Genomic DNA, 25,654 nt, shown 5'->3' on the forward strand with positions numbered 1-25,654 from the left:
TATCTATGGACCCCGGTTCCTCTCCTGGCCGGATTACACAAACATCTGTTGAGACTTGTCAGGCCGCAGGGCTGCACATCTGCCAGACAGCTGTATTTCCCCATACATTGATCATGCAATGGGGTCATACATCACACCCAATGCGTGCACTGGACAATCCTTGCTTTCTGTATCCTCTGCAAACATCAAAGAGACGCGAGCGAGAGCTCGGAGCATCTGTGGACGCAAGTGTCATGGGTTGGCAACATGCCCAGACTTCTTTGGACTCAGAGCTGAGCTTCCTGTCAAGCTGCACTGTCAGGCTTTCTTTTCAAACACTTTCCCAATATGGAGAGTTTCCCTGGAGCTGTGAGAACTGCTAAAATATGAATCCAACTCCCTAAAGGAGGGAGGAAGAGAAATCTGTCCGTTTGGATTTCTATAACATCCAAGGTTTTGGAAGCTTAGGTTTATCTCGTCCCATTTCTGCATCAGAAATTATTTTGTTGGACAGAAGGTCAACGCCTAAATTTGCATGCATTTTGTATGCATTTTTCCTATTCCATACAATACAAGAAATGTGTACAGAAATGTTCATGTTAGGACAGAGGAAAATTCAGGAGCTTGTGTTTAGGACCAGGATAATGGAAGATGAAGGTCAAGGAAACCCACTAGGCCATCATGAGCATGTCATACTCTGTTAAGCTTGGAAAAGGTAAAGGTAAAGGTAAAGGTTTTCCCCTGACATTAAGTGTAGTCAACAAGACTAGACTCTGGGGGTTGGTGCTCATCTCCATTTCTAAGCTGAAGAGCAGGTGTTGTTCACAGACACCTCCAAAGTCATGTGGCCGGCATGACTGCATGGAGTGCTGTTACCCACAGGAGAAGTACCTGGTGGAAACCACTGGATTTTGGTAAGTTCCACTATCCCAGCTTCAGAAGAAGGCAAAGGAAAGCCCCATATAAGCAAATCTTACCAAGAAAACTCCACAAATGGTTCCACATTGGAAACAACTTGACCACCCCTAGCATCAAGGTAACCAAGAAGCTGCCAAATATTTAGAACTACAACTCTTATTGACTTGTCAACATGGTCAATAGTTGGGTATTATGGGAACTATAGCCTGAAACACCTGGAAGATACTCTCAGTGATACTTCACTCAAAACTAAACAAACATTTGATTAAGGAAAGAGAGAAGGAATGGAAGAAAGGATGAAAGGATAAGGTGAGGGAAGGAAGTTGGGTGAGAGAGAGCAATGAATATTTTTAAAAGACCTTCATGATGGAAGTGCCTCCATGTGGATCCAATGGAGATGATGTTTCTAGATAGATCTTGCAGTTCCCACAATGGAGAAGATGTTGCCACTGCTAATGAGGCCACCTCTCATTGCCCATTAGATGAGCGCATAGGGAGGAGACTGCTCACGAAGGGCTAGACTGCTGCCAGGACAGCCAGGGCTCTGCATTATCTTTATTCACATGCTTGGGTAGATTTGGGCCTTGTTGACAATGGTAGCAACCTACAAAGGTGTGCATTGAATGCTGTGCAATGGCATGCATTCATTTCCATGCATTGCGTAATGTTACTATGTACATGCAGGTTGTGTAGGTATGTTGCACCCATTTTCTAATGAAGCCTCTGGTGGTGCAATGGGTTAAACCCTTGTGCCGGCAGGCCTGCTGACTGAAAGTTTGGTGGTTTGAATCCGAGGAGAATAGGTGAGCTCCCATCTGTCAGCTCCAGCTTCCCATGCGGAACATGAGAGAAGCCTCCCACTGGATGGTAAAACATCCTCTGGGCAACGTCCTTGCAGATGGCCAATTCACTTACACCAGAAATGACTTGCAGTTTCTAAAGTCACTCCTGACATGAAAAAAGTCATTATCTAAAACAATATATTCTTGGAGAACACAGCATATATCAAGAAAAGGACACTGCCATCAACATAACTGGTATTACCGTTTTCATCCAGAGAAAAGTCATCCTGTGCATATCGGAATTTCTCTGGACCACAGGCAATGAAGACATCGTCGTCCCCAAAGAAATCGTGGAGACAGGTCACCTGCGAGAGAACAAAAATCATCCGTTTTAGTTTTAATCCACAGTGGCACTTGCTTATGGCTCAGGTTTCATGTAAACACAAGGCAGCCTCTTCCATAGCATTGAGCCATAGCATTGACTGAATTCGTTATACAGTACAGGCACACCCACCCATAGAGATCAATGTTGACAGCATTAAGCTTTTGAGAATTAATTCTACTTTGATAGCAAAAGTAGAGCTGTGGTGGTGCAATGGGTTAAACCCTTGTGCTGCAGAACTGCTGACCTGAAGGTGGGCAGTTTGAATCCGTGAAATGCGGTGAGCTCCCACTGTTGGCCCTAGCTCCTGCCAACCTAGCAGTTCGAAAACCTGCAAATATGAGTAGATAAATAGGTACCACTTCGGTGGGAAAGGCGTGAAGACACTCCAAGCAATAATGCCAATCATACAACCAGGAGGTGACAATGCAGGCTCTTCAGCTTGGAAATGGAGAAGAGTACCTCCCCCAAAGCCAGAGATAAGCACTGCCTCCAGAGCCCGTAATTTATTTATTTATTTATTTATTTATTTATTTACAGCATTTATATTCTGCCCTTCTCACCCCGAAGGGGACTCAGGGCGGATCACATTACACATATAGGCAAACATTCAATGCCTTTTAACATAGAACAAAGACAAGACAAACATAGGCTCCGAGCGGGCCTCGAACTCATGACCTCCTGGTCAGAGTGATTCATTGCAGCTGGTTGCAGCTAGCTTGCTCTCCCGCCTGCGCCACAGGAGAAGCCTTTGCCTTTGTCTGTGTATGTGTGTCTCACTGTACTGTAACAAGGCATTGAATGTTTGCCTGTATGTGTTTATACTGTAATCTGCTCTGAGTCCCCACAGGGAGAAGGGTGGAATATAAATAAAGTGTTATTATTATTATATTACATATGCATGTCAGAAAGAAGTAGTTGTTTTCATTCTGAAATAGCTCCATGACATCATCACTATAAGCAAAATTGACTACCTTCCTGATATGACCGTGTATATGAACACAAAGTCAAGAATAAAATATTTGCAAAGATTCAGAGGGATGGGATTGCCCATATCAGAAAAGTAAGTTGGAGCATCTTTAGAAGCTTTTCCAGGAAACATTTCAAGTCCTCCCCCCAATCCTCCTGTTTTATATCACCTCAACTGGGGAGCATTTGGCTGACTCCAAACGCATGGATAAATAAGCTCCGTTCTAGCTAAAGGGTATATATATAATAAACTCACTCGCCCCCAACTGTGTGCCAGTTGGAAATGGAGTTGAAAGCAACTTGGCCAATAGCCAACTTCCAGTATCAACACTGAAAAGTGATTGAACATGTCTGGTGAACTTTGGGTGCCTCCGAAACATGTGAAATCCAATTAGTCCCAAGCTGAGATGCGATTTTGCTCCATATCAACAAGGCATTTGCATCCAGTGGCATCAGGGGTGGCATTCTATCGACCTGCATCCGAGACGAGAGTCATTGGCCTACAGCCAACAGCTCCAGTTCGGGCAAAACAGTGGCTTTGCGAATGGAGACTTGATGCTAATATAGTTGTGGACCTCCAAATCCAGAGATAAGTCTTGGGCTTTCCTCCTACGGCCTTCATGCCAGGATCACAGTTGTGTGATGACCCTATGGAGTTCCCTTGGGAAAATAGGGTTTTGTGGATGACAATGTTAAAAATTATTATTGCTGAATCTCCTTTGAAAAAGGGTCTTGTGCAGGGAATTGTCCCTTGGACCAACAAAATCTTCGCACTCATGTGATGGTCCCTTCATGTGTTTACCTGTTTAGGGCTAAATGGAAAATGAGTTTTTCGGGAATCCTCTCTAAATGGGAATCCAATACCCAAATAAAGGTATGAAGTATGTTGAAGTGGTGGAGCGTTGGACTATGACTCTGGAAACTGGGGTCACTGCTGGTTGACCTTGGGCAATTCACACTCTCTCAGCCTCAGAGGAAGGCAATGGCTCTGAATAAATCTTACAATAAAACCCAATGATAGGGTCAACTTGAAACAACTTGAAGGTACACAATGATGACAGTAAATTCTTGGAACTGCCTTAAGATACATTCATGTTCCCACTTTTTTCCAACACTGCAAACTATGTTTGGAGCTGATTGATATTGGTACCCTAATATCCATCTTAGGTAAAGGTAAAGGTTTTCCCCCGAAATTAATTCCAGTCGTGTCCGACTCTGGAGGTTGGTGCTCATCTCCATCTCTAAGCCAAAGAGCCGGTGTTGTCCATAGACACCTCCTAGGTGATGTGGCTGGCATGACTACATGGAGCATCATTACCTTCCTGCCAGAGCGGTACCTATTGATCTACTCACATTTGAATGTTTTCGAACTGCTAGGTTGGTAGGAGCTGGGGTTAACAGCAGGAGCTCACCCTGCTCCCCGAATTCAAACCACTGACCTTTCAGTCAGCAAGTTCAGCAGCACAGCGGTTTAGCCCACTACACTACTGGGGGCTCCTTAATATCCATCTTACAAGCATGAAAAGCTCACAAGAACCCATTTTTAATGAACTGGTGCAATGGTGCTTACACTCCTTACTTCTTCAACATTATCAAAGGCAGAAATAACCCAGAATATCTCCATTTCTCCATTCCCTCAAATAATTATACTGCTAAAAACAGTTCCATCTGAACAGAGGAGAAGAAAAAAAAGGAGACATGAAAAAACCCTTCACTTTCAGAAGTTTTGTGAACTAAAACTTTGTGTATGTTTGTAACACTTCTGAATGTATCACCTTTTAAATGGAGTAGCTCTACCAGGAGACAGTGAAAGGGCAGCTATTGATTCGCTCTTTGAATCACAAATATTGTATTTTGAATGCCAATGAAAGAAACCTGTGGGATTTCCTGCCCCAGATGTTGGAAGAATTTGGCTGGCTTTGGCTTCCGTGCACAGGGAAGCTATTTGCTGCTCTGCCTCGGGCCGTAAAACATCTTGGGACAGCCCAGTTGTCAAGGGATTTGGGACACTTGCGGAAGTTTGATCTTAGAAAATCCTGATACAAACGAATTGTATCCATGTCCTCCAGCTAATATGCAGATCAGAACCCAGCTCTCCATGGACTTTAACATTCTGGTATCTAAATCTATCCTTTAAAAATATACATCTTGGGAGAAAACAGTTTGAAATGCATATTTCGACAGGGAGAAGCACACGTTGAAATTCCAAATGCCACATTTTTAGATCGGTGGATCCAGAGGGATAACTAGGCAAAAATGGCACAGACTGATTTGCCCTGAATTGGTCTGCAAAGATGTTGAGATGCATTTGTAATGGCAATGGACACTGGCAGCAATGCACATCCTTGGTCAGTGCATCACAACGGGAGGCAAGAACCTGGAGGCAGATGGCTTGCTAATGCCATGGCAACACACTTTCCAGCACCACTCTCTCATGTCCTGCTGATATATGTCTGCAAAATCCCCAACACCATATGATACATGGAACAAGACAGAAGACCAATGCATCAATAGGACTCATTTTGTTTCCTCTGTGACATTTATGAGGTGCTTTTTTCTTTGCTCCACCTGTATTGACTTGTGTCTATTCAATCATGTCCGACAGGGGATAAATCCATGCCAGGATTTTCATAGGAGCTCTCCAAGGTACTGAAAAAAAGAGTTGCCCATCACAGCCAGTCCTATACAGGCCTAAATATGGTGCTCAATATTTATTTATAGGCTTGGATAGATCTGGCTAGCTTGGACAGTTCTTTTACTATGTAAGCTAAAACCTGGAGTGGATTCACCATCCCGCAGAACAAAGGAACCACCAATGCATCCATCCGAATAAAGAAGTGTAACATTGTCTCTATTCTGGGATGACAAAAATACATACACAATGGGAACCGTTGTCTTGACTCACGCAGAAATGATCAACTGCTGCATAATGTTTGGGACTTTGGAGCAGAAGGAAATCTTACAAAAATCATCATCTTAGGCCATCCTTAGGGCCCATGAGTCTAATTGTCTTCCAAAGGTAGAGTCTTGGCAGTGAGTTCATAAGTGGCCTTGGAGACCAATTTTTGTAGTATTGAAACATACTACTAGGTGAGTTCTCGGCGAGGTTTTATAGCATACATCACTACATATGGAGTTTGCCATTGATTGGGTTACATTGCAATCCTTGAGCTGAAGCGTGATATGAATTGACACCCAAATGTGCAACCAAATGAACAATTAAATGTCCATGTTGTAAAGATAAAGGTAAAGGTTTTCCCTTGACATTAAGTCTAGTAGAGTCCGATTTGGGGGGGGGGGGGTGCTCATCTCCGAAACCGAAGGGCTGGCATTGTCTGTAGATGCCTCCTAGGTCATGTGGCCAGCATGACTGCATGGAGCACCGTTACCTTCCCACCAAAGCAGTACCTACTCATATTTGCATCTTTTCAAACTGCTAGGTTGGCAGAAGCTGGGGCTAACAGTGAGAGCTCACCCCGCTCCCTGTATTTGAACCACTGACCTTTCAATCAGCAAGTTCAGCAGCTCAGCAGTTTAACTCACTGCACCACCGGAAGCTTATTTGCTTACAAATAAGAAAATGGGCAAGAGATAGCCATTCAGCCAACATGAGACATTTCTTTGTGTGTGCTCTTCAAAGCTCTGCTTTGTAAGACAACAAGATATGGAGAAGGGAGGAAGTCAGGAAAGGAAACAGAACACCAATTTTGATTTAAAAGACAACTCACCTAGAACTATTTCTCATTTGTAACCTTACCATCAAAGCAGTACTTATTGATCTACTTACATTTACGTCTTTTCAAACTGCTAGGTTGGCAGAAGCTGGGGCTAATGACGAGAGCTCAGCTCGTCCCATAGATTCAAACTGCTGACCTTCCAGTCAAGCAGTTCTGCAGCTCAACGGTTTAACCCACTGTGCTGCCACAGTCCATGTTGTATATAAGCACAAATCTATCTACACAACAGTGCTCAATGCAACCTGGAAGTGAATGCAAAGCAATAACGCACCGCTGCAAATTACTTGACTTTATATCACAACAGCACTCAAGCCTGAATATTCTTCATCATTAACCATGATTCTCCTCTATGATATTTTGGAAAGACACATTCCACCACTGTGATAATTCACCCCATTGAATCATTCCTCCTTCCGTTGAAGACATCTACCCCCAAGTCCCCTGTTCGCCCCAATACTTAGGACGGAGAATAACAAGAAACCATTAACACTAAACATTGTGGTTTAGTGCTAAACCATTAACACTAAACACTGGGGCCGGGATGGCGCAGGCTGGTTAGAAACCAGCTGCAATAAATCACTCTGACCAAGAGGTCATGTGTTCAAGGCCAGCCCATGTCGGGGTGAGCACCCAACAATTAAAAATAAAAGATAGCCCCTGCTCGTTGCTGACCTAAGCAACCCGAAAGATAGTTATTTATTTATTTATTTATTTACAGTATTTATATTCCGCCCTTCTCACCCCGAAGGGGACTCAGGGCGGATTACATTATACACACATAGGGCAAACATTCAATGCCATAAACACATCAAACAGAGACAGAGAGAGACACGCAGAGGCAAGTTAACCTTCTCCTGAGGGGATGTTCGATTCTGGCCACAGGGGGGAGCAGCTGCTTCATCATCCACACTGTCGGCACTTCCTCATAACAGGTCGTAAATTAGTTAATCTTGCCTCCCCACTTTTTATAAGTGGTACCTTATCTCCTACTTGATAGATGCAACTATCTTTCGGGTTGCTAGGTCAGCAACGAGCAGGGGCTATTTTTTATTTTTAATTGACAGGTGCTCACCCCGCCACGGGCTGGCCTCGAACTCATGACCTCATGGTCAGAGTGATTTAAGGCAGCTGCTCAACAGCTGCGCCACAGCCCGGCCCCCTAAGATAGTTGCATCTATCAAGTAGGAAATTTAGGTACCACTTATATGTAGGGAGGCTAATTTACAACACCATAAAAATAATCCAGCTGGAATGAGGAAGTTGCCGTCGCAGTGGATGATGAAGCAGCTGCTCCCCCTGTGGCTGGAATCAAGCATACCGTCAGGAAACTGGAAGCTGGAAGCTGGAGAAGGTTTAAATTGCCTCTGCGTCTGTCTCTGTCTCTGTTCTATGTTCATATGGCATTGAATGTTTGCTATATGTGTACAATGTGATCCGCCCTGAGTCCCCTTCGGGATGAGAAGGGCGGAATATAAATACTGCAAATAAATAAATAAATAAATAAATAAATACTTCAGCTTAATGCTGAAAGAACCACAACCCAATCCTGCCTTTCAAACTCCCATTCAGCTATTCCTGTCCAAAGCTTTCCCGTCTTTTTTTTTTTTTTGCAGCTCTTGCAATGTGTAACCATAGAAACAATCCCTGCAGAACACGTTTGCCAATATATGGCAGATTTAAAGCATGTTCTCTCTTTCTCTTTCCATGTGTGCGCTCAATAGCCCAGGCACTCCCTCCAAGACTCAGGAGGAAAGCAGATGGATGGGGAACCGAAGAGGTTTGGGGAGTGAGATCATTTTGTAGAGGTGAGGCAAAGGCAACAAATATAGCTGCGCCTCCATCTTTTTTTAGTTTTGCAAACAGCCACTTTGGAGATTTCTGGGAAAATCCCCAAAGCAGAAAAAGGAGACTGTACAAAATGGGGAAGGGACATTTGTGTATCTGACATCCCGTTGTCAGATACACATTTCACTCAGTGCAAAGGTCTCTCATTAAATTCTACCGCTGCAGCACATGGACGCCTCTCCTGCTGATATCAATAGCTCCCTGCCAGAATAAATGCAGAGGGAAATCAATGGCAGACATGGCGTTATTGCTGTTATTATTGCATCAGGCCTAGAGCTTGGTCTCCCTTCTCGAGGGGAGTGGCGGTGGGGACAAGGAGAGATTATTAACTCCCAAATGCAGCAGGATTCAATCCTATGGATCTGGGACAATTTCCTTAATTATCTCGATTTTCTCTCAGTAGGCCTTTTATAGAGAAAGGCTTGAGGAAGTTTGAGTTAGGGTTTTTCATTTGTTCGTCTCGCTTTCTCAAAGTAGCCAAGTGGTTCTGAACCTTTCGGGATGCTTTCTGGGTTAATCCTGGCCATCTGCAAGGTTTGCTTCTGGAATTTGGGGGGTGGGGGTAGGGGGTCTTTTGAGTGTATCTGAATCCCTAAAGGGAGAAAAAGCTGGTCACCATCATCATAATCATCATCATTTCAAGCTGGGGATGGGTTTTTTTTTATCGTGTCAGAAGCAACTTGAGAACATACTGCAAGTCACGTCTGGTGTGAGAGGATTGGCTGTCTACAGAAACGTTGCCCAGGGGATGCCCAGATGTGTTACCATCCTGCTGGGAGGCTTCTCTCATGTACCCGCAAGCTAGAGCTGACAGATGGGAGCTCACCCCATTTTGCAGACTTGAACCACCAACCTTCAGACCAGCAACCCAATCTTCAGGTCAACAGTTCAGCTGGCACAAGAGTTTAACCCATTGCGCTATCGCGACTGAATAACTGGATATATAATTTGTGGATATGGATGGTCTATGAAATTCTGCTTATTTTAAGCCTGCAAAGTAGGCAAGGTTTAAGTGATTGGATCAAGATTACAGAGCCACTGGGGTGTATCTACACTGTCGAATTAATGCAGTTTAACATCACTTTAACTGGAATGGCTCAATGCTATGGAATCCTGGAAATTGCAGTTTGATGAGACACCAGCATTCTATGACAAAGAAAGCTAACAATATTACAAAACAAAAACTCCCAGGAATCCATAGCACTGCAGTCAGACTGGTTCCAAACTGCATTAATTCGGCAGTGTATATGCACCCAAGTCCCTGTAGGAATTTGCTAGGTTCTCCAGGTGATTCTAGGAAAGTTACCATAGAACTGCTACGGAGGACATCACAAATTCTCAGAGTGGATTCCTGCAGTATTTCCCCGCTTTTGTGCCCCAGATAACAGCAGGTGTGATTTTTCTCTCTTTGCACACAAAGTGCTTCACAGCGAACAGGCATAATGTGGGTCAGTGTGACATTTCTTCCGAGATGCCGGCATTACAAAGGATTATTCAAAAGTCTTTTATGCACAGTGACTTAAACATTTCTGGGCTTCTTAATGAATGTGGCTTAATGTTAACGTCTCCAGGTTGTGATTTAGGAAAGGCGGGGGAAAGATGTCAGAGCCTAGTTCCTCAAGCCAACCTTTTTTAGTTTGCTAATAACATGCAAATCTAATTCTAATTCTAAATCTAATGCAAATTCTAATGAAGATTTCACCACCTGTGGAATGATAGGCTACTCTCTGCCTAGATGTATGAGCTAGAGATATGTATCTGTAACTGATTTGTATACACAATCCCTATGTATTTCATAGTGTTTGTGAATACTGAGAAGTTGTAATAGTCCTCTAATTGAATGGACTGCAGCTGCTGCAAGCAACAGGAATCTATTTTCCTGTGGATCAGGGTGCAGGAGATTGACGTTTCCGTGAACATCGGAAGCAATTGGAAATGCAACTGTTGGAAACAGGATTGCTATTGTAATTCCTTCTTATGCTGGAGATTCCCACCACTCACAATGTCTTCTGCCCAGAAAGTCACGGTTCAGTGGGTCAAACTGGGATACGCTATTTAGCCAAACAAGTAAGCTATTTATGTAACTAAATAGAATCCTAGGCACTACAATATGACCCCCAAAACTGTGGAATCTATATCCATGGTTTCATTTGCCCTTATCTAGTCCCTGTAGGAATTTGCTAGGTTCTCCAGGTGATTCTAGGAAAGTTACCATAGAACTGCTACGGAGGACATCACAAATTCTCAGAGTGGATTCCTCTAGGAACCTCTAAGTCCTTACTGTATTCTGGGACTGGAAGTCAGGTAATTTCATGGCATTCAGTTGCATGGTGTAGATACATCCAAGGATAACACAAAAAATGCTTGACTGCATATAGAGATTTGGGATACACAACCGATGGAGCATCTCAACCACTGCTGTGAGCTTTCCCCATAATAGCATATTTTGGCTGGTGGCAAATTCCTCGAATGAGCAATTAAATCCTATTAGCGATTGCAAAATCACTTTACAGATTATAGAGTTTGACAAAAGACCAGATCCCTATCGAGGGGGAAACTCCTGGGTGGTTGATACGGATCAAAACAAGCATCTGGTTATCATGATGCTGGTGCTTCCATATGGACCTCCATGCCACTCTTGCTAGAAACAACTCAAAGGGAACTCATGTATTGGACTAAATATTCTAGAAAAGGAAAGGAAAGGAACCTAACTGTGAATCTTTCCGAATGCCAAACATCTGCTCTTCTCCAGACTATAAATATCCCGGTGTTTCCCACCTCCTGCCTTAACTTGACTTGGAGGCAGGAGCATGCATTGAGTCTCTAAATATTAGATAAAGCTTCAACCAGCTTGGCATTCTAATTAAGATGTCTTACTCTCCTTCGCCGCCTTCCTTCCCAGTCTCCGTTTTAGCTCGAAGGTGTTGGGAGGAAACAAACACTCCTCCAAAAAGGCTGGCGAAGACATTATGACCGGCTAAATCGCAGCTTTCACCTACATATCTCAGAGAGTATTCATTTGGGACCTCATCAACGGGCTTAAAAAAAAAAGAATTCTTCTAACAATTTAATTAGAATAGAAGAGACAGAAGAGATGGATACCAAGGAATGGTTTCAAGCCACTTTGGTTACATCTCAGGCACATATATACACTGCAGAATTAATGCAGTTTGACCGCCCTTTACCTGCCATTGTCCATTGCTATGGAATCCTGGGAGTTGATTTTGTTTTACAAAATCAATCCTGGGATTGATTTTGCCATTTGGGAGTTGTAGTTGCTGGGTTTTATAGTTCACCTACAATCAAAGAGAATTCTGAACTCCACCAACGATGAAACTGAACCAAGCTCGGCACACAGAACTCCCGTAACCAACAAATACTGGAAGGGTTTGGTGGGCATTGAGCTTGCATTTTGGAGTTCTAGTTCACCTACATCCAGAGAGCACTGTGGACTCAAACAATTATGGATCTTGTCACACATCAGGTTGGCTTCACCTTGCTAAAGACACCAGACTGCACAACAAATATAGTCTTTTGTAGTTTATTAGGGAATAAGGTTCATAGTTCATAAAAGGCAAAAATTCAGTTCCAAAAGATAGTTACAAAAACAAGGCTGTAAGAACAAATCCATGGAAACATTGGGCATGAAACAAGGTCCTTAAAACAAGCCAAAACCCAGAAATGAGGATACATCCAGGCTACCAGATAATACAGGAAAGCAGACTTGATTCTTGATTCAAGCGAGGAAATTGCTTTGACGAAGATTTCCCTCTCAGCAGACTGTTTTAATAGCATAACATGAAGGCATTTCTTTGCCCTTTGAACTCCCTCTTATTTGCTATTCTGAGACTTCTGCGCAACCCCTAAAATTCTAAACGACTAGCCTGATCTAGCCTGATCACTTTCATTTTCAAGGCCACAGGGCTTGTTAGTGTTATCAGACTGAGGCTGGGAACCACTCTCCCTTTCTGCTTCTTGCACCTGAAAACCATCATCATTAACAACAACATTTCTTCCTATGGAAAAGCCTCCCTGCTCCTCATCTCCCACAGCAGGAACACTCTGCACCTGAATCCCATAATCCCCATCAGAGTCATCTTGAAAGTCATCCTGAACCTGAATCCCATCATCTGGAAACTGCATCCCAGAATCCTCATCAGAGTCACACAAAGGCTGAGTCACAATCTGGACCAAACTTGGAAAGAATACTTAATATGCCCAAATGTAAACACTGGTGGAGTTTGAGGAAAATAGACCTTGACATTTGGGAGTTGTAGTTGCTGGGATTTATAGTTCACTTATAATCAAAGCACAATCTGAACTCCACCAGTGATGGAAATGAACCAAACTTGGCACATAGAACCTCCATGACCAACAGAAAATACTGGAGGGATTGGGAGGAATGGACAGTAATTTACGGGAGATGTAGTTCACCTCCCTCCAGAGAGCACTGTGAATATGTATTTTCTGATAGTCTTTGGCGACCCCTCCGACACCCCCTTGCGACCCCCTCTCCAGGGGTCCTGACTCCCAGGTTGACAAATGCTGGTGTAGAGATACACACTCGCATGCTCCATGTGTGTGCTTATAAATCAAATTGAGATAATTAAATTAATAATTTGTCTCCGTTTAACACTATAATCCAGGAAGGGTGCCGCTAATAGGGGAGAAAAATACATGGATTTAAATGTGAGACACCAGCAAAAAAAAAACTACCTCCCATTTCTTCCTCAGAGTTAAAGAAGGAATGTGTTTCTTAAAACCATCTGCCTCTCACATTTTCCCTTGAGCTGCTAAAGCTGGATGTTTGGATCCTCTCCAAATGATTTTTCCCTCTTCATCCCTAGCAGCAAGTGAACGTGATCGGGCTATAAATCAGGGCGATGCCTCACCGTTGATATATTTGCACTCCCTCCAATTATGCGCCTTCCTTTTCTATGCTCCATCTATTTCAGTCTTTCTGCCTCACTTAGCCAGTACGCTTACAGTAGTCAGGGACTAAATGCGAATTAGTGGACTGGTGCTACGAAAATGGGGGCCATAGTGTTAAATGAGGGAGTCTTTCTAAAAAGAGAGAACGAGGTGTAATGGTTAGAGTAATGTTTCTTAAACCATGAGGACAGGAGACATCATACAACTTCATTTTTGAGCTATCGTCATTTTTATGCAAGGGTTCCCTGAAATCTGAAAGCAAAGGCTGGGGCTAGAAGTGCATCTGCATGGCTGAATTAACATAAGTTAACTGCCATGGCTCAATGGTATGGAATTCAGGGAGTTGTAGTTTGTGGAAGCACCAGCACTCCTTAACAAAGGCTAAAGACTTTGAAAAACTATCCTTGTGCCAGCTGAACTGCTGACCTGAAGTTTGGGTTACTGACCTGGAGGTTGCTAGTTCGGATCCGTGAAATGGGGTGAGCTCTCGCCTGTCAGCTCCAGTTTGTGGGGACATGAGAGAAGCCTCCCAGCAGGATGGTAACACATCTAGGCCTCTCTGTAGGAGCCCAATTCTCTCACACCAGAAGCGACTTCCAGTATATTCTCAAGTCGCTTCTGACACGATAAAAAAATAACTTCCAGGTTCATAGAATCATAGAATCATAGAATAGTAGAGTTGGAAGAGACCTCATGGGCCATCCAGTCCAACCCCCTGCCAAGAAGCAGGAAATCGCATTCAAAGCACTCCTGACAGATGGCCATCTAGCCTCTGTTTAAAAGCCTCCAAAGAAGGAGCCTCTACCACAGCCCGGGGGAGAGAGTTCCACTGTCGAACAGCTCTCACAGTGAGGAAGTTCTTCCTGATGTTCAGGTGGAATCTCCTTTCCTGTAGTTTGAAGCCATTGTTCCATGTCCTAGTCTGCAGGGCAGCAGAAAACAAGCTTGCTCCCTCCTCCCTTTGACTTCCCTTCACGTATTTGTACATGGCTATCATGTCTCCTCTCAGCCTTCTCTTCTGCAGGCTAAACATGCCCAGCTCGTTAAGCCGCTCCTCATAGGGCCTGTTCTCCAGGCCCTTAATCATTTTAGTCGCCCTCCTCTGGACGCTTTCCAGCTTGTCAACATCTCCCTTCATCTGCGGTGCCCAAAATTGGACACAGTATTCCAGGTGTGGTCTGACCAAGGCAGAGTAGAGGGGGAGCATGACTTCCCTGGATCTTTTCGCACACACTACTGTCAAGCCAGGCGTCCCCCATTCTGTATCTTTGATTTCCATTTTTTCTGTCGAAGTGAAGTATCTTGCATTTGTCCCTGTTGAACTTCATTTTGTTAGTTACGGCCCATCTCTCTAGTCTGTCAAGATCATTTTGAATTCTGCTCCTATCTTCTGGAGTGTTAGCTATTCCTCCCAGTTTGGTGTCGTCTGCAAACTTGATGATCGTGCCTTCTAACCCTTCGTCTAAGTCGTTAATAAAGATGTTGAACAGAACCGGGCCCAGGACGGAGCCCTGCGGCACTCCACTTGTCACTTCTTTCTATGATGAAGACGACGCATTGGTGAGCACCCTTTGGGTTCGTTAGCTTAGCCAATTACAGATCCACCTAACCGTAGTTTTGTCTAGCCCACATTTTACTAGTTTGTTTGCCAGAAGGTCGTGGGGGACTTTGTCGAAGGCCTTACTGAAATCCAGGTATGCTACATCCACGGCATTCCCTGTATCGACCCAACTCGTAACTCTATTGAAAAAAGAGATCAGATTAGTCTGGCATGACTTGTTTTTGGTAAATCTGTGTTGACTATTAGCAATGACCACATTTGTTTCTAAGTGTTCACAGACCACTTCCTTAATGATCTTTTCCAGAATCTTGCCTGGTATCGATGTGAGGCTGACCGGACGGTAATTGTTTGGGTCGTTCTTTTTTCCCTTCTTGAAGATAGGGACCACATTCACCCTCCTCCAATCTGCTGGGACTTCTTCCGTTCTCCAAGAACTCTCAAATATGATTGCCAGTGGTTCTGAAATAATTTCCGCTAGTTCCTTCAGTACTCTTGGATGTAGCTGATCTGGCCCTGGGGACTTGAATTCGTTTAGAGCAGCCAGGTGTTCCTGGAAAACTTGTTTCCCTATTTGGGGTTGGATTTCCCCCAATCCTTCGTCCATTCCATGTTGCTGAGGTTGAAAATGGCTTTCTTTTTGTGAGAAGACCGAGGCAAAGAAGGCATTGAGCAGTTCTGCCTTTTCCCTGTCCCCTGTCGCCATCACCCCATCTTCTCCTTGCAGTGGCCCTATCGCCTCCTTTTTCTACCAACGTAAGCAAAAAAGCCTTTTTCGTTGTTTTTTATGTCCCTGGCAAGCCTGAGCTCATTTTGCGCTTTAGCCTTGCGAACCTTTTCCCTACAGGTATTGCATTGCATTGAGCCATAGCAGTTCACGTGGTGTCCAACTGTATTAATTCTATAGTGCAGATGTATCCTAGTCTTTGGAAGATCTACTGAGCACCAAACATTCCCACCTCTACAAAGTTAGGGATTAATTGATCATCTAACAAGTTATTTTTGAGATGATGATTATTTGCACAAATAACCTGCAATTGCAGCTTTATGCAGGCAAGGCTTTAATTTGGTTCTTTTCAGTTGAATGGCTACAGGTTGACTAACTGTTCCTTTGGCATAATGGAGGTGGGAGGAGGAAATGTCAAAAATCATACCTTGATGGTAGTCACCAGCCTACATTTTGTTTCCAGTGCTATTTCTCTTGCTATTTAAGATGGTTTAGATTGGGAAATAACTGCAGACCTCACAACCTCTGAGGATGCCTGCCATAGATGTGGGCAAAACGTCAGAAGAGAATGCTTCTGGAACAAGGCCATACAGCCTGGAAAACTCACAACAACCCAGTGCAGACCTTCTTGACTACCAGCTTTCTGATTAGTCCAAGAAAGGTATCTCTGTTCTGTGGATTTAGGGTTTTGTTGTGATTTCCTGTATGGCTGTTAACCCTGGATATGCTTCCAGAAATGAAATTAGTAACAAGATATATCCCTAATGCAGAATGAGTTTGGAAGGTGACAGTGTTCTCACATACAATGGGACATATCCAGTGGGAAAGGGATAGGATTTCACTGAAGTTCCTTTCCTTTCTGGGAGGTCAACCCATTGGCCTTTGCTGGGGCCAACCCCAGACTTTGAACAGAGGACCATGAAACGGCAGTCTGCTCATAAAGCCTCATGTCTTTGCAATTAACGTGGAAACGGACGCAGAACAGTTTCAGAGATCAGCACACTGGAATGATTTAACAAGTGTTTCGCTTTTGCTGCATTACCCTGGACTCAAGCGTGCAGAAATAATTGCAAAGGCACACCACTTAGTTCATGAGTATGAAACTTGAACTTGTTCCCTGACAAGTTTTGCCGTGAAACGTTTTACTGGGCTTTACCCGAAGGTCTACTCCATGTACGAAGCAAGAGTTTAGGACAGCTTCCAGGATAAAAGTACAAGCTGGAATAGAATAAATTTATTGTACAGCAAAATAAAATGCTTTCCCCAGCACACATTATAAAAACAACACACTCATCACAAAAACAACATACCTCACAACCTCTAAGGACACCTACCATAGATGTGGATGAAACATCAGAAGAAAATGCTTCTGGAACATGGCCATACAGCCCAGAAAACACAGAACAACCTTGTGATTCTGGCCATGAAGCCTTCAACAACACATGAAAGCTATGTTTAAATATGTAAAGGAATGTTACATCGAGGAGGATTAAGCTCATTTTCTGCTGCTCCAGAGATCAGGACACAATTGATTCAAATTGTAGGAAAGGAGATTCCACCTAAACATTAAGAAGAACATCCTGATGGTAAGAATTGTCCAGGAGTGGAATACACTGCCTTAGAATGTGTTGCAGATTCGTTGAGAAGGTCTAATTTGTTTATTTTTCACTCCCTCCATTCTCAGGCCTAATCTGGCTTCTTGGGAAAACTCCTCATTGGCCAAAGGCCATTTCTCAAGAGAACGGGAACTTTCACGTTCTCTGGTTGCCTGGGAATGAGTACAGGAATTTAAAACATCGGCCTCATCTGCCTACAATTCTCTCCTAACACTGAAAGTCTCCTTACTTTGAAACCCTTGTCCTTTGAAATGTCATAAAAATCTACTGCTTCTTGCTGAGCCACAACACTTACCTCTTTGTTAAATTATAGCCCAGTTTTCCCCTCAGAGCCCACTAAAAGCTGCTTTGAATCAACACATGATCACAATGATGACTTATGTGTCCAAAACCCTTTGAATCCCAGCCAGAAATAGGTATTCCTAAACACAGGCTTGGGATTGTGCATTTTCACCCATTTATGCTTTGGAAGCTGGAACCCAAAACAGAAAGTAGGCAAGGATGCACTCATGTTTCGCTTGCTGTGACATTTTCATTTCTTTGTCAAGTGCATTCCAGATTTTTTTCTGCATTGGTTTGCATTTTTTTAATTTCAAAAAAGAAAAAAAGTTTTCATGAATATTCATGCACATTTTGTGTGCAATTTCCCCTAATAGGGCTGCATTGGGTGCTTTTTTTGTACGCATTTTCCGATCAGAGAATTGCCCTGATGAGCAAAACAAAAGATGATTGCATTCCGCTTTGCATATTATTTCAAAGAAGGCAAATATCTATCTCTTTTGGAACTTTTGGGGCTGTGATTGTAGGACCTGAGGGGGTTCCTATTAATGTGCATTTTAATTGATTTTCTTCTGAATGCATCCAATTCACCCATTGTATCTTTTTAAAGAAGTGTTAATTTTGAGTCTCCACGAAAACAACAACAAAATTGTGGCTCCTTTTCATCATCTTTCTAACTGGACAATTCATCAAATTGCAAAGCTAACTATGACTATTTCTAATAAACAGCATGAGAAAAATGCATACCCGGGCAGATATATACGCTATTGATATTAATAAAATATATTCTCTTTGGTAGCTTCCCTTTCTTGCTGTCATTATTGCATCTTCAATGTGGACTGACCCCCAATGGTTGGCAAAACCATCCTGAACCATCCTTACACTGCAGGACCATTTATGATCAACTTCTCACATTGAACCGTAGATTGTGCCGGCTGAACTGCTGACCTGAAGGTTGGGTTGCTGACCTGAAGGTTGGCGGTTCAAATCTGTGAGATGGGGTGAACTCCCATCTGTCAGCTCTAGCTTGCGAGGACATGAGAGAAGCCACCCAGCAGGATGGTAACACATCCGGTCGTCACCTGGGCAACGTCTCTGTAGACAGCCAATTCTCTCACACCAGAAGCAACTTGCAGTATGTTCCCAAGTCACTTCTGACATGATTAAAAAAAACACCTTTTCACAAATAAATATTCCTAGTGCCCCCCCGTGAGTGATATCTATACCAAATGCAAACTTGGGACCTATGGAAAATGCCACAAGCCATTCCGCATTCAGCTCATCGTCCCAAGAAGACCCAGATTTGTTGTTCTACATCTATGACAATCAAAAATGGAAAAATTAGGGGACGGGGCAACATTCTATTCTTAATGAAGATTAGCAGAAATTAAAGGCTTTTACTTGTAAATTAGGCTGCCCCTTGGCTACCATGCAAATGCCGCTGCGAAGCTTCGCACTCTGTGCAAATCTGATTTGTATTTTGTCATGGCGAAAGCTGGCCGCAATTATTGGATCAACACTGAGGTTGTCAGGGTGGATGTTGCAAAACAAAGAGGAGGTTTTCAGGGACATAATGTCACCTTTCAAAGATATTAGAGGCCATGGGTGCATCTACACTGTGGAATTAATGTGGTTTGATACTTCTTTGACTGCAAGGGCTCAATGCGATGGGATCCTGGGAGTCTTAGTTTGGTGAGGGAACAGTACTCTTTGGCAGGAAAACTGCTGCAGTTTGCTTTTGTCTGAATCTACAACAAAGGGCAAGAGTCTGTCCCAGGCATGGGCAAACTTTGGCCCTCCAGGTGTTTTGGACTTCAACTCCCACAATTCCTAACAGCCGGTAGGCTGTTAGGAATTGTGGGAGTTGAAGTCCAAAACACCTGGAGGGCCAAAGTTTGCCCATGCCTGGTCTGTCCTCTTACTTCCCCTCCTTTCCCTGCTGCTGAATTAACAACTTTTCAACTTTTAAGTAATGGAAGTAAGTTGAGGACAAAGAGGAAAACTGGGACATTTTAAAAGCAACTGAAAAAGTGAAGCTAAATCTGAATGGTCTCTATCAAATTGGCCACAACTGGAGTAAGTTAGTGCTTAGAAACTTCCATAAAGGTGAATGGAGTTTGGAACAGCCAGCTCTTTTCTCATGAAGGTCAAACCTCCAGATGTAGAATTCCTCCTGATACATATTTAATCCTTCCAATGCATATTTCATTCTGTTTACATTTTATGCCAATCCCTTTTATATCTCAATGCCACCATATCCGTTCCCTTGGCGAAGCCTGAATCACATAACCTGGAAAGGATGCAATTTCCTAACCTTTTCAGCCAGTGTAATAATAATAATAATAGTAATAATAATAATAATACAAACTCTACAAACTAGAGCTGACAGCTGGCACAACAAAACATTGCATGGAAAGTTCCTTGACAAAATTGAAGGAAAAGCTGATAAGGAGAAGACCTGGCTCTGGCTCACAAATGGGACCCTGAAGAAGGAGACAGAAGGCCTGATCCTTGCAGCCCAGGAGCAAGCCATCAGGACAAAGGCAATTCAGGCCAAGATCGAAAAATCAGCTGATGACCCAAAATGCAGACTGTGCAAGGAAACCGACGAAACCATTGATCATATCCTCAGCTGCTGTAAGAAAATTGCACAGACAGACTACAAACAGAGGCACAAGTACGTGGCCCAAATGATTCATTGGAACTTATGCCTCAAATACCACCTTCCAGCAGCAAAGGACTGGTGGGATCACAAACCTGCAAAAGTATTGGAAAATGAACATGCAAAGATACTGTGGGACTTCCGAATCCAGACTGACAAAGTTCTGGAACACAACACACCAGACATCACAGTTGTGGAAAAGAAAAAGGTTTGGATCATTGATGTTGCCATCCCAGGTGACAGCCGCATTGACAAAAAACAACAGGAAAAACTCAGCCGCTATCAGGACCTCAAGATTGAACTTCAAAGACTCTGGCAGAAACCAGTGCAGGTGGTCCCGGTGGTGATGGGCACACTGGGTGCCGTGCCAAAAGATCTCAGCCGGCATTTGGAAACAATAGACATTGACAAAATTACGATCTGCCAACTGCAAAAGGCCACCCTGCTGGGATCTGCGCGCATCATCCGAAAATACATCACACAGTCCTAGACACTCAGGAAGTGTTCGACTTGTGATTTTGTGATATGAAATCCAGCATATCTATCTTGTTTGCTGTGTCATAATAAAATAATAATAATAATAATAATAATAATAATAATAATAATTTTATTATCCCACCTCCATCTCCCCGAAGGGACTCGGGTGGCTCACATGGGGACAAGCCCAACAACACAAGTTAAAACACAGAATAATCAATTAAAAACTTTATAACTACATAAAACAGTAAAACACATCAACAGAATGTACATCTCATCATCCTCTTCCAAATCAGTGCTAGAGCACAATGATTTGGAAGACCCCAAATGCCCAAGGAGAATCCCCAAATGCAAATAGTTGTTTCATTCGTGTGAAAACAAAACACAAACCATTTTTGCCATTTTTGTGTATCTTAAGGCAAGTCTTTTGTAAAGTGAATGGTTCTTAATTACTGATTCCAGACCAAACTCCTTCAAATGGGTTCTGTTGGGAATCACACAACCATATCCAACAATCCTGCTACTATAATGCAGAGAAGGGGACACTGAAGGTAGGTAAAGGTAAAGGTTTTCCTTTGACTTTAAGTCCAGTCGTGTCAGACTCTGGGGGTTGGTGCTCATCTCCATTTCTAAGCTGAAGAGCCGGCGTTGTCCGTAGACACCTCCAAGGTCATGTGGCCACAGGCATGACTGCATGGAATGCCACTATCTTCCCACCAGAGTGGTACCTATTGATCTACTCACATTTGCATGTTTTCAAATTGCAAGGTTGGCAGAAGCTGGGGCTAACAGCGGGAGCTCACTCCGCTCCCCGGTTTCAAACTGGCGACCTTTTGGTCAGCAAGTTCAGCAGCTCAGTGGTTTAACCTGCTGCACCACTGGGGTAGTGTCGAATAATTTCATCCTCCCTGTTAAAGAAGGGTGAGAAGAAAGCCAAAGAATTTGCTATGCTTTCCAATGCCTGGTTTCTTGAGTGATAAGACAGCATCTCAAACGTGATCGTAATATGCTTGTTTGCTGATTGCTCCTTCAAAGACTGCAGCCCACGATAATCTATGGCAGCCGAGGCGATATCAGTTTAACTAAGATCTGGATTCTTGCAGCAGGAAATTGCCAGTGGTTTCCGTGACTCATGCTCTGCAAGGAAGAGTTCTGGGAAAGGGCTCATATATCACTGCTTTTTGTAAGACTAAATGTATTCCTTGTTTACGCTTCTGTGTAATTATTTATCAGATGACAACCTTCCCTCATCCCCCTCCTCCCTCTGATGTATTAGTCAGGGTTTTTCTATCAAGTTGAGAAAATACAGAAGTCTGGGTTGTGTGTTTTGCAAATCTCTCTCATCCCTTGGCATATATTTACAAATCGAATGTTGTTGTTGCCTTCAAGTAATTTCCGACTCAACGGCGACCCCAAGGCGGGTCTATCATGGGGTTTTCTTGGCAAGATTTGTTCAGACATTTTGCCACCCCTTGAGGCCGAGAGAGTGTGACTCACCAAAGGGTAGGGAATTTGAACCCTGGTCTTCAGAGTTTTAGCTCAAATCAAATGACTGTATCCAAATCGGACATAAATGCTTCCCTCACACTTTTGGATGTCTCATGCTTCAACGCTTGCAAATTGCTGTCAATTTCTGTTAACTGGACAAGGGATAAATCTGTATTTTCTTGCCTATTAACCTCATCTGGAACTGCTTTCACAGATATAGAGACCTAAGGCTTGTCAATGGAAAGAGCCCCCCCCCCCCCCCCCAAATTAAATCACTTTGGAATACAGGCAAAAACTCTTTTAGCTTTACCATGCATTCAGAAGTGATTTATAACATATTTCATTTTCCATTGGCTTCACGTGTCAACCCATTCCCCTTTGTGATAATACCCTGGACCCTGGCAGAAAATGGTGGGCTTCCTTTGCTTGAAGTCCCTAACATACGGACTTATCATTTGTCTTCCACTAGGCAGAGAGCCTTCTCGGTTGTAACCCCTCAATTATGGAATGCCTTGCCAGTTGAAACTCGAACCACCCGAGACTTGCTTGCCTTTCGGAAAGCCTGCAAAACCTTGCTCTTCCGACAAGCTTTCAGTGGGTGAAAAACTCAGGGCTATGTCTGTTTTTATTGTTGCTTTTATTGTTGTTTTTATTGCTATTTTAAAGCCAAGTGTAGTGTTTTAATCTATTTGTGTAAACCGCTCCGAGCCAAACTGGGAGTAGCGGTATATAAGTTCAATAAATAAATAATAAAATAAATAAAGGACCAATTGTGTTGGGTGGGAGTCCCTATGTCAGTTGAGGTGCATCTACACTGTCAATTGAAACAACTTGTTTTTATCCACAGTATTATGTATGTGTGTGGTTGTAATTCTGTGGTTTTTATCATTTAATAATTTATCCTGTTTTTATTACGGTCTTACCAGTTATGTGTTTTAAATGAAATTTTTATCTTGTATTGTTGTTTATATTGATATATTGTATTATTGTTTTATCTTTTTATATTGTGATTTATTGTGTTGCTTATATTTTGTTCTTATGTTGTTTGGGCCACTGCCCCATGTAAGCCGCCCCGAGTCCCCGTGGGGAGATGGTGGCGGGATATAAAGTTTTATTATTATCATTATTATTATTATTATTATTATTATTATTTCAGATTTATGTATTATCTATATGCTTTGCTAAGAACTGAACACAGGGTCATTTCAGGTGTATTTTGTTGGCCGCCTTGAGTCCCTTTGGGGAGATGGTGGCAGGGTAGAAGAAATAATAATAATAATAATAATAATAATAATAATAATTATTATTATTATTATTATTATTATTATTATTATTTTATGACACAGCAAACAAGATAGATATGCTGGATTCCGTTTCACAAAAACACAAGTCGAACACTTCCCAAGTGTCTAGGACTATGTGATGTATTTTCGGATGATGTGTGCAGATCCCAGTCGGGTGGCCTTTTGCAGTTGGCAGATCGTAATTTTGTCAATGTCTATTGTTTCCAAATGCCAGCTGAGATCTTCTGGCATGGCACCCAATGTGCAGATCACCACCAGGACCACCTGTACTGGTTTCTGCCAGAGTCTTTGAAGTTCAATCTTGAGGTTCTGATAGCGGCTGAGTTTTTCCTGTTGTTTTATGTCAATGCGACTGTCACTTGGGCTGGCAACATCAATGATACAAACCTTTTTCTTTTCAACAACTATGATGTCTGGTGTGTTGTGTTCCAGAACTTTGTCAGTCTGGATTCGGAAGTCCCACAGTATCTTTGCGTGCTCATTCTCCAATACTTTCGCAGGTTTGTGATCCCTACTGGTGGGAGGTGGTATTTGAGGCATAAGTTCCAATGAATCATTTGGGCCACATAGTTGTGCCTCTGTTTGTAGTCTGTCTGTGCGATTTTCTTACAGCAGTTGAGGATATGATCAATGGTTTCGTCAGCTTCCTTGTACAGTCTGCATTTTGGGTCATCATCAGCTGATGATGATGATGATGATTATTATTATTATTACACTGTAGAATTAATGCAGTTTGACACCACGTTCATTGCCATTGGAACCATGGGATTTGTAGTTTGGCAAGGCACCTGTACTCATTGGTAGAGGAAGCTAAAGTTCTTGTGATTAAGACCTTTAGTAATCTCTGATTCCATAGCATTGAGCCATGGCAGTTAAAGTGCTGTCAAACTGAAGGTAGATGATTTTTTTTTTATCATGTCAGAAGTGACTTGAGAACATACTGCAAGTTGCTTCCGGTGTGAGAGAATTGGCCATCTACAGAGGCATTGCCCAAGGGATGCCCAGATGTGTTACCATCCTGCTGGGAGGCTTCTCTCATGTTGCCGCAAGCTATAGCTAACATATGGGAGCATTTTGCGGGTTTGAACTCGCAATCTTCAGATCAGCAATCCAAACTTCAAGTCAGCAGTCCAGTCAACTGAACATTGAAGGCATTATCCAAGGTACTCCACCTTATGAGCAAAATAGGTTCAACAATTTGAATCACAGTTGTAAAATTCAGATTAAAATCCAGATTTACCACTCACTAGCCCATACACTCTTATGGATTATGGTTTATCTGATGATGTGGGAATATTTCATTTGGTCTGAATTTTTAAGAGAACTGACCTGATTATCACTCCATAGGAGAATATGTGGATTGGGATAAGACCCTCTTTTCTATTTTAACTTTTCTTGATTGTGTCATATAGCTCCCGGCTCAAATAGCAAACCAAAAAATGCACTAAACATATTTTGGGTTAATCTTGCAGAGCAAAATTGAATGACTTAATTTTTTTAGGAGGAGGTGTCTTTTATTAAATGCACAGAAATGAGTTGGAACAAATCAGTGAAGAAACCCACTTGAAACTGACCTGAACAGGAAATACAGCTTAGCAGAAGCAGATGCTCCAAATCTCTTTTAAATTAAATGATGATTTTGCCCTCTGTGCCATTCAACATATATTCCAAATGTGCCAAGCTTGCATTTCGTTCACCTCGTTCCTCCCTTGCATTTTGTCCCTCGCTTATCTCCCGGACGCACCTTGGCAAGCAAAGCAGTGGCGACCAAAATGTCCAGTCCTGGTTTTTGTGCCAAGGAAAATCTGCCTCAGTTTCCCCTTGGGACTATAGTATCTGTAGCCTATTTGACACCTGAGATATTTATTCCCTTTTGCCCAGTGCCTTTCCATTTGCAAAAAAGTCCTCAGCCTTCTTGGTGCGCTGGGAGAAGGAGACAAATCTCTTTGCAATCCTTAGGGAAGGGATTTCACCTGCTTCTGCTCTCAGTCTGTTGAAT

At 42.8% G+C, this 25,654-nt stretch overlaps 1 protein-coding gene across 2 annotated transcripts in view; it reads right to left on the reverse strand.

Annotated features, from left to right (window-relative positions):
* dcx (doublecortin) overlaps window positions 1-25,654 on the reverse strand; it is an 84,809-nt gene that overhangs the window by 19,616 nt on the left and 39,539 nt on the right. For both annotated transcript variants that reach the window (XM_062963869.1, XM_062963870.1), the window contains exon 4: window positions 1,942-2,044. In XM_062963869.1, the coding sequence (XP_062819939.1) occupies window positions 1,942-2,044 (103 nt within the window). The remainder of the gene's footprint in view (window positions 1-1,941; window positions 2,045-25,654) is intronic.

This window comes from Anolis carolinensis, unplaced genomic scaffold (genome assembly GCF_035594765.1).
Source record: "Anolis carolinensis isolate JA03-04 unplaced genomic scaffold, rAnoCar3.1.pri scaffold_12, whole genome shotgun sequence".
NCBI classification, from domain to species: domain Eukaryota; kingdom Metazoa; phylum Chordata; class Lepidosauria; order Squamata; family Dactyloidae; genus Anolis; species Anolis carolinensis.